This window comes from Lolium rigidum, chromosome 7 (genome assembly GCF_022539505.1).
Source record: "Lolium rigidum isolate FL_2022 chromosome 7, APGP_CSIRO_Lrig_0.1, whole genome shotgun sequence".
Lineage (NCBI taxonomy): Eukaryota > Viridiplantae > Streptophyta > Magnoliopsida > Poales > Poaceae > Lolium > Lolium rigidum.
The window spans coordinates 202402117-202412526 of NC_061514.1; the positions used below are offsets into that span (position 1 = coordinate 202402117).

The following is a 10410-nucleotide window of genomic DNA, read 5'->3' on the forward strand; positions in this document are numbered from 1 at the left end:
CCGGTGCCGGTGGGGAATTCTGGGACGGGTGTGAGCTTGCAGCAGTACAGCTACAAGAAGCTACCCCCGCCTTTGACTCACACTGGAAAAACAAGTTCGAAAATAATTTTCATCCTACTTTTTTACCCTTTCCGACGGGAATCTTCTGCTCCATCCACTCTCCGGTCTCTTTTAATTGACTCGAATTTAGTATAACTTTATATTAAATTTGAGCTAATTAAAAAGAAGCGGAGAAGGTATTTCAAAGCTACTCCCTCCACACACACAGTTAGCGTAAAACTTTGACTTAGATACGCGCGACGTCTTAAAAACATAAGACCAAGTTTAAACTAAACATATAAATCCGTTTCACAATAATATTTTCATACTAGTAAATTTTTAAGGATATTTGATTGGGGAATATACCGTTAAAAAGGAAAATGGGTTGTTTCAATTTGTTAGGCATTGCCATAATAATCGGTGATGCTTTTGTAGCCTCTCCTCTAAACATGGCCACAACTACCAGTGCCTAACCCTCCGTTCGATTAACTAGTCGGTGCAACTCAGCACAAAGTACATATAAGCTTATATGTATTTTTTCCACCAAAATATAAGCTTGCTTGTATCCATAAAAATATAAGTTTAATACACCCGCGGTACCTAAACTTGACCCGCTTATCTGCCTCGGTCACCATACACAGAAATATGCAAATGGTCCTAAATATGGCTGAGATCTGAGGGGCCCATCGGCGCGTCACTCATTGTTGTTCTTCTTTTTAGTGGTTGGAACTTTTCAGGTTATATTCATCCATGTTATGCAGAGGTTGTGTGGTTGTATTGTTTTGATACGACTTTTTCTTTTTCTTTTGGAGGGCTTTGATCCAAAAAAAAAAAAAGGTATTCGCGCTCGGGAACTTGGCTCATAAGAGCATCTTCAATAGGAGTACCAAAATAGGTGTCCGGTGATTTTTGCATCACCAAAAAGTGGGGTTTACATCACCAATTCAAGAGGATGTAAAATAGAGAAGGTGTGCTATGTAAAATAGGGCAGCTGTGCAGCGGTAGATAATGCAAAATAGGGCGCCTCTGCGGCATGCCACACCTCATTTTGCATCTCATTTGCACAAATATATGAAACACTTGATATGAAAAACATCTCAAATAAATGTAAACAAATAAACATAAAATACTACTTAGTTATTACATAGCGGTAGATGATGCAAAATAGGGCGCCGCTGTCGCACGTCACACCTCATTTTGCATCTCATTTGCACACATATATGAAACACTTGATATGAAAAACATCTCAAATAAATGTAAACAAATAAACATAAAATAGTACTTAGTTATTACATCTCATCATAAATAATTCACCAAATAATTCATCAAAGTACCACACGAAATCAACACACAAACAACATAACATAGAGATAGAACTAGTTTTTTTTCGTTTGCCATTCCACTTCCACCACTCTTCCATGAGACCGATTTGAAGCTCATCGTGCACATACGAATCACTAATGTGCACTAATGTGATGGTAGGCTTCAAGGAAGTGCTCAATCCGGTCTCCACCTCGCTGCGATCGAACCTTTTGGCCCGTGAAGTCGTAGACGTCGTAGACCTCATCTCTCCCACGTTCATTCTCAATGATCATGTTAGGCATGACCACGCACGCCATCATGATGTACCAAAGGTCCTCTTGATACCAAAACCGTGCTAGCCCTCTCACAGTAATAAATTAGGTTTTCAAAATCCCAAAGGCTCGCTCCACATCTTTCCTCACCGCTGCTTGAGCACTATGAAATTGGACTTGTTTCTTTCTATGGGGGTCTTGCATTGGCTTCATAAATGTTGCCCACTTAAGATAGATGTCATCCGCAAGGTAGTATCATGTGGTGTACTTGCGATCGTTTGCTTCAAACTTCACCGGTGGTGACTCACCATTTGCTAGCTTGGCAAAGAGATGTGAACGTTGAAGAACATTGATATCGTTGCAAGAACCGGGCATCCCAAAGAACACATGCCAAAGCCAAGTTTCCTCATCAGCCATGGCCTCAAGAATGATGTTGGAATCCTTTTTGTGTCCTCTGAACTGTCCATGCCATGTTGCGGGACAGTTCTTTCACCTCCAATGCATGGAATCAATGGAGCCGAGCATTCCGGGAAACCCACGGGTTGCGTTCTGCTCCAACAGTTGAGTCGTGTCTTAAGCATTAGGTGCTCTCAAGAACTCAGGGCCAAACACCTCAACCATGGACAATACAATCTGCTCGACGCACTTGATGCTCTAGCTCTCACCCATTTCCAGGAGGTGGTCATCAACAAGATCTGCAAGAATTCCATATGCCATCATGTGCGATGTCGCGGTTACCTTTTGGTAGGTTCTATGTCCAAGCGCCCCGGCACAACTCCACCTCCGCTTGAAGAATCGATCATGGAGCTTCAGACATTACGCAATGTGCTTGAACAAATCAATAGGCATCCTGAACCGATGGCAAAAGTATCTCTCAGGATGCACCGAATGGTCAACAACATAGTTGAGCATGAGCTTGTTGTCCTTGCCGGTTCTCCGCCTTCGAATGTACCCATGGCCTCCAAACGGAACACACCGTGTTTCGACCTTTTGTTCTTGTGCATTAACAAGACCATAGCAATGTCCTCCTCCATATCAAGCTCTTCATCAAACTCTACTCGAACAAAACCATCTACAAGTAAAATCATTGACAATAGCGTCCACGAACTAGTGAACTACTTGTATGCATGCCAAATAAGATTTAAAAAAATGAGTTTTATCTCTTCAATCCTTTTGTCAAACAACTTGCGAATGGTTGCTGGTCATGACCGTCGCAGTCACTGTTGGTCGAGTCGTCGGTGACAGAGGCGGACGCCGGCTTCTCCTACGTTGTAGCAGTTGAAGAGGGAGGGGCGGTCGACCAGCCGAACCAACAAAGATCAGCATCCCAAAGCAACTCGGCGGACCACGAGGGGTGCGGGTAGCTGCTTGTGTACCCTGCGGCTCGAGAGGTCGATGAAGGTGTGCCGAAGGCCGGTCTGAGCTCATCGGCGACCCCAAATCGACATGCGTCGTCGCCCAATTCAGATTGGAGACATGGTGGCCACGGCCATCGTGGGCGGCGGAGAAGACGGGCAGAAATGCGGAGACGCGACAAAGAGGACCGGCGACAAGGGGTGGAGGTGCAGAGAAGCTAATCGGTGTCGATTAAGGTCGCGCCGGTCAATTTGTCGTCGGCGGTGGTCAGGGGTAGGTGGAGGGCGAGCGGCAGGAGAGTGGAAAGAAATTTTGGCAATGGCGTTAGCCACTCGCGCGCACCTGAAATTTGTTTTGCATCACCACGGTAATGTATATTTACATCACCCCTGGCCAAAATTTAGGGCTGCTCTAAGAAAAAATTGCACCACCAATTATTTTTACATCACATGTTGCAGAGGATTTTTTTTAATACATCACCTTTTCTATTATACATGATGCCCACCCAGGTGATGTCTTGCGCCACATACATGCAGGGAGGAGATAAGAACTACTGTAGAACGGGAAAGCAAACTAGTTTGTAATTGCCTGAATATTCTGGCTTTGGTAAATAACTAGAGCTAGCCACTGGTGGATAGGGAATTCATGGTTTATTGCTGCAAAGGTTGCAGCTCTTCAGATTTGTCATCTTTGGATATTTTTATTTATTTTTGCGAATTGTCATCCTTGGATATCTGATGTGTGGTTCCATCTTTTACTCTAGTGCGATTTTATCATATTCATTTGAAACTCCGAATGAAAAATCAAAGAGAAAAGAGTGCCTCATGTTGTCAGGCGTCTGATCTGCATGACATTCGAGAGCAGCAAGGACTACACCGTGTTCCTAGGGCTGGGACATGCTGCGCACGGAACTGCTTTTCCTCCACAAGTGTAACGACATTCTGATTTCTGATCAACGTGTGTAGCTCACATTATGAATTAACCAAAATTTTCAGCTTTATTAACGACGAGACTGTGGAGCCATGCATGCAAATTATGCAACTAAATCAATTGCTAAAGTCAGATACCCTTCTACCACACAGAGATGCTGAGCTACGAAGCAAAAGACGAAACGTTATTCCACGTGGAAGATACAAAGGTCAGACTCTCACAAACATAAAAGGCCGGGCAGGCCCAGCTGCATAATAAGGGAACCCTAACGCCCACAGGAACCTACTCAAACTCCGACGCTAGAATGCAAATCCTATTTTTCTCCTAATACAACAATCAATCTCAGGTTGCAAGTTATGTACATTGCATGCCTGACATTAGAAGGGATCACAGACTGCCATGATGACAAATAAATCAGAGACTCTCAGACTAGAGAAGGCTATGTAGTTTGTACATCCGTGTGAAATTTCCATAGATTAATTCAGGCCATCACCTTCTCCGCCTTTTTGACTCCACCGGCTGCACATATTAGCGTAAACGAATTATGAGCAAATTTATCAGGTACCCAAGTATGATAACCCCAGTGTGTTTCTTGTTTAAGATTTCCATGCATAAGCTGCGTTTTTAGTTCCACACATGTCTAAAAAAGGTTAGACAAGATAATGCATTCAGCTAAAGATGGGGTGAATTTCATGTAGGATTTTATTATGCAAGAACCATAGGATTACAATCATAAAGGATATGGAATTTCAGTAGAGCACTACATTTAACCTTACCCTGAGAAAAGCAAACAGTATGTAATCACCCGAGCCTTCAATATACAGACGGTGAGAAGTTAACATGCATATACTTTGAGAGAAGGTGGACCAAATAACGTCTACCAGAGTATAAATGAAATGGTATGTTCTCCTAAAGAGTAAAATGTGCTCAGTCCTGAAAACGTGAATGTGTCCAAGTTGTAAGGGGTCCACAACCAGTGGTTTCGAACCACACATCGCTAGCCCTGGCAACTAATAAGGTATTTTTTTCAGGCAACTAATACGGCGTATTAACTATGCAAGCTTAGCATCGCAGTCAATAGTTTACCTTTTCATCTGACTGCGCTGTAGCTTCATGAGAATTCTCAGCCGTCTTTCCATTTTCAGCAGTACAGGTCTGGCAGAAAAAGTGCTCACGTTTCTTTGCTTCTCTGATGCTCATTCCGATACAAGAAGGGTGAAACCTGGAAAACAAAAGCAACAATTATAAACTCAGAAAGGACTCAAATTCCTGGACTTAGTTGATTACATAGCACATACACACATACAAACAGAAAGCAGAATGGATCGAAAAGAACAAACATATTGCATGAACTAATCATTATGGTGCATCCTTTGTACCATATGCACAGAAAAAACATACAAGAATATACTATACTCAAGAACCAGCCTGCACACTAAAAATGCAATAAACAGAATGACATTCTATGTGTCTTGACTCTTGACTGCTTGCTTGTTGTAATCCTTTTCCAGTAGAAAGACAATTATAAATATTGTTTATTCCTTACGAGCAGGGTAAGGATTAGGTAATGGATGATTATAGAGTTGGAGTATTAGTTTATGTAATATACACCTACTACTTAATCTTTACTACTACCTCTGTCCATAAATATGTCTGAGGTTTGTCTAAATCTGGATGTATCTCGACACAAATAGTGTCGAGATACATCCAGATTTAGACAAACCTCAGACATCTATTTATAGACGGAGGGAGTATTAATTCTTGATTAGTAAGTGCCTGGCGTCACTTGTGGAGCTGCTTTTTTTTCTGTGCCTGAAGTCCCCAATCCGAGCACAATCAGACCTGTCTTTGCGGTGCGGCCCAAGATTTAAAAAATCCAAAACAAAAAATCACAACACAGCCTGGCCGAGCGCAATCAGAAAACAAAGATCAGTCCGCTAAAAAACCGGAAAAAGTATCGGTTGGTCCGATCGAGAGAATAAACGCACACGATCTGGAGAAAGAAAAGGCACATACAAGCACGTACAAACAATGAAACAAACTCTAATTTCACAAGCACATGTGTTAAGTGCTAACACGTATGAGATAGAGATCGGATAGAATAGAGAAAGGAACAGAAGTGTTTGCATGCACTACATGTAGTCACGTCAAGGTTGGTATTAAACGGAGACAAATTGGGCTGGTCACGGAAAGAACTAAAAGGAGTTAGTGGTGAAGGGATCATTAAAAGAACAGAGAAGTTTAGGCTTGCCAAATTCTCTTCTGCTGGGAGGGACTACATAGTGCAAATCATAAACACGAATGCAAATTCCAACTGTCACTATTTGATCGTTCCACAAGAGTAGTCAATGAGGAATAAAGACGGTGAGCGTGGTCGTGAGGGAGGTCCGCTGACTACGGACGAGCGCCACGAACAGCGGGCAGGTGTTCTCAGTGCCATCATCGCAGGAGAAGTGGCGCTGCATCTAGGGGGGCGCGAGTAACATGTGCCGCACGGTTGACAACTTGACATCAAGAAATAATATACAAACGTTCAAGGCGCGTAACTAGATCAAGCAAAGTGAAAACTTCAACATTTTTGGAATACCATGTGGCTATATTTTCCATACATATGAATACGTGCGTGCATTTTATGTTTACATGCACGACGGTAAGAAAATTAAGAGGTCATGGCAACGCACAGGCATTCAGCTAGTAAAATAAAATTCTAGATTAGTACAGACACAATAATCTCTCGGAAGGAAATGAATGCACATGCCTGCTGGGTCATACACTGAAACCCTAAGTTACGGAGATATGGATATGGAAAATAGAAGTATAGAACCATACAAGCTCATCTAACAATTCAGTTAGGCAGCACAGGGTTCAGGCTATTCAGCTAATAGATAAGTAATCACTATCCGAAAGTCCCTATATATGAACCAAAAATTGTACAAATTCCCTCAGCATTTGTAGACAAAGAAACAATTCAAGAATCAGCACGCAGGTTTCACTGTTTTGGACTTCCGGCCATCGAGGGAGAAAAAAAGCGCAAAAAAGACAATACCAAAGCCTAACATTAGTAACATAGGTACCAAAAAAATCATTTTTCTATTCGGTAAAGGCAACCTTTTGTACCTGTTGCCTAATCTCAAACAAACAAGACGCCATTCATACACAAAACAAAATGATCTTTCCAACCGACAAAATGCACCAAAAGAGAAAACGTATAACATGTTATAGCACTACACCTTTGTTAAGCTAACCATGACTTTGACAAGTTACTTGTCTTGATAAAATATTTGATTTACTCACCAGTCAGAGCATTCCTCGCACTGGATCATAAGGTCATCAGGATTGTACGGCATCTCACACTTGCAAAACCTGTCACATTTTATAAAGAAAGCATGAGAACAAGATGACAATTTTGTTTCAAGAATAACATTGCAAAAATCAAACAAGCAAATATATCCACCACAAGTTAAAACATCAAACTCTATAAACAAGCGTAGTTAAAACATCACGTTATAAACATGCTGCAAGGAATTCTAAATATAGCTGCTATAGCAAACTAGGAATCACTGTTCGACTGTAAACAATAAAAGCCTGCTAATACACTACAGCATGCAGTGTGTACCACAAGCCCAATACATGGAATGCCAGCAATTTCTCAAAGAAATCTTGCATTTTCACGTCTCTTCCTTTTGCCTTACATGCAAGAAAATAGTTGCATTGCCTCTTTAGGAGGTTAAGCAAAACACTTTAGTCAATAGGCTGCATCATGACGATGGTACGAACATGATAAGTTTGGGAGTAAACATAGATGTCATTTGTGAATAGAAGCTTGTGTGAAATCCAAGCAAATTTAGAAAAAACTATTAACAACCAACATGATACTCAAGTTCGAAAGGCATCACTTATATAATGGAACTGCTGCCCATGCCAAAGAACGAAACTAATGGCAAGCCACAAATAGCAAATACAATGAGAATGCATCTTACACAGCTATACGGTCGGGCACAAAACTGCCCGATGCTGATTTGTACTCAAAGCGACAGAAGTAGTCCTCAGCATTAACTGAATCAAGCTTTGTGTAGCTACGGAAGCTGTGGACATTGCATTTTCCTTCTATTGTGTCAGCACTCTGTACATCATAGTGATCAGAGAGAAAGACCTCCTTGGAACCATGAAATGGTCGCCTCCCACCAATGGATTCCTCTGGACGATAATACCAACGCACCCGTACTCTCACATTTGTTCCTCGAGAACCAGCTGCCTCAATGGACTCAACTTTTGCCACATAGGGTGGCTTTGATGTATCAACCGACTTCATTAGCACACAGTCCCCAGCTGGAAGAAACATGTGGGAAATCAGAGGAAAGCCTGATTAGTCTTATTTTGGCTTGTATCAAGTAGGTCATTGTCAAATTATTAAGGTAATGTTGGAGCAAGGAGAAGTGAGGCCAATACAGCAAGACATAACATTCAACAATAAAATTGTCACAGGGGCATGGTAAAGTGAGGTCAATATGGTGAGACATGACATTCAGCAATAAAATGGTCATAAGCACATGGTAAAGTGAGGTCAATATGCCGAGACAAAGTGTTCAGCAATAAAATGGTCATAAGAGCATCGCTGTTGGTATTATTATAGTACATCAAATTTGGTGCAAGAAGTAATGCTTAATTCTGCTGGTTTTTGTGGTAGCGTTTTTATGTTGCTAAAATGAATGTCTGAATTATCCTACACATGTTGTTTGATTCATAGGAACATATCCTATAGGAACAAATCCTATAGGAATCTTGTAGTGTAAATCCTATAGGAATAAAAAATGAGGTCATACCTCATGGAAAATTTCCTTTGCTACAATCAAACACACTTCATCTTTCGATAGGATTCAAGTAGCCATGACATTGCAATCCTATACTTTTCCTCCTATGATTTTCCTATCCTATGAATCAAAGGAGCCCTAAGTAGGCTAGCAGAAGGATTAGAACATATTCATGTTAAAGAATTAAATAAATGCAATAGCAGATGAAAGAGTCAATTTTGAAGTTCAAATTTGAAGAATTAAGCACATCACTGTCTAGATGAGTTAAGTACTTAGGTTGATTAGTTAGCTTTACTCAATGTCCTAATAGAGGTTAGGCCGATGTGAGGACCCTTCCATATAGACGTTAAATGTTTACTTATGGTAGAACTCTATTTTTCCCATCCCGAATCATGGCATTGAACGTCTAGTATGAAGTATTTATCAAGCACACTATGGATTGTAGTAAATTCTTCCCTTTTCTGCTGATGCTAAGGTCAACTGCTCTTACCATATATAGGAAAAAAAATTCCATATATAGGAAAAAATTGTATTAGATGCTTACTCGGTCACCGCATGAATGGGTATACAATTAAATGACCTTTAAATACTACAATTATGTACGAGGCCGCCTAAAATCCATTTACCAATTACCATAATAAAAACACTAAAAGGTGAGGTGTCGGTTAACTGTATACAGATATTCAGAACAGTTTCGCAGTACTAAGTCTGATACTAGAGTGAAGCTCCGCCACTTAGAATAAATTTGTAGAAAAAAATAGAGCACTGCCAGAGCTACAAGCATGTTCATCTATCGTTTTGTTGAAATGACGTGCTAACCTCTTTTCAAGTTTCACTGTACTAATTAATCGCAAGAAAAAAAAAAGATTCACTGTACTAATTTCTTGGTGGCCTAATTAGAAACCAAGCTTATCTCCGCAGTGAGCAGTTTTTTTTTTCAGCACGGTTCAAACAACACAACGAGTCAGCGACTAACATGTACTACTCCCCCCGTCCCATGAAAAATGACTTAGAATTGTCTAAATTTGGATGTATATAGACACTAAGTAGTGTCTATGAGGGAGGGAAAACTCAGTACCAAACAGTTTTTCATTTCGCGACATTAACCTAGCCCCCCGGAAGCAAAGAGAAAGAAACTCAGATTCCAGGACACGGGAACCAAGACCAGCCGCTACATGCCTGCGTTAGCTCAACCGAAAATCCACAAACAAAACCCCGAAAAATTATCCGGAAAACTCGGGACCAGAGGGGGGAGGGAGGAGCTGAGCTGAGGGGGAGGGCCTCACGCTTGATGACTTTGTCGGAGCCCTTGATGGTGTAGGACTCGAGGATCTTCTTGGGCGCGCGCGTCTTCGCCATGGGCGCGGCGGAACGGCGACGGCGACGGCGAGAGTCGGGCGGCGGTGGAGCGGAGGCGCAGCTAGGGTTTGGAGAACGAATGGGGAAATTTCCCTGTCTGTCTATTCCCTCTGCCTTTTTGGGTTCGAAAACGCTGGCTGGAGACTCGCTTCACTTTTTACCGCCTACCTCACGCTTTCCTCTCCTGCTTCAGCATTTGGTTCCACAACCACCAGTGAAAATGAGGTTGTGGATATAAATGGGGTGGTAAATATTGCCGCCAAGGGCTCGGACGGGGACGTCTCAGCCGTCGATGCGTTGGGCATTATGGGTACGAGTGCATCGTGGCCGTAGCTGTGCTG

The 10410-nt window shown here is 41.8% G+C and overlaps 1 protein-coding gene across 1 annotated transcript; it reads right to left on the minus strand.

The window, feature by feature from the left end:
* Window positions 1–4066: 4066 nt before the first annotated feature.
* LOC124675520 (chromatin remodeling protein EBS-like) lies at window positions 4067–10120 on the minus strand. The gene is made up of 5 exons (XM_047211600.1): window positions 9997–10120; window positions 7880–8228; window positions 7194–7262; window positions 4986–5121; window positions 4067–4418 (listed from the first exon to the last, which is right to left on the minus strand). Exons 1-5 carry the CDS (start codon window positions 10067–10069, stop codon window positions 4389–4391), a joined length of 657 nt encoding a protein of 218 aa, XP_047067556.1. The 5' UTR covers window positions 10070–10120; the 3' UTR covers window positions 4067–4388.
* Between the last annotated feature and the right edge of the window lie 290 nt (window positions 10121–10410).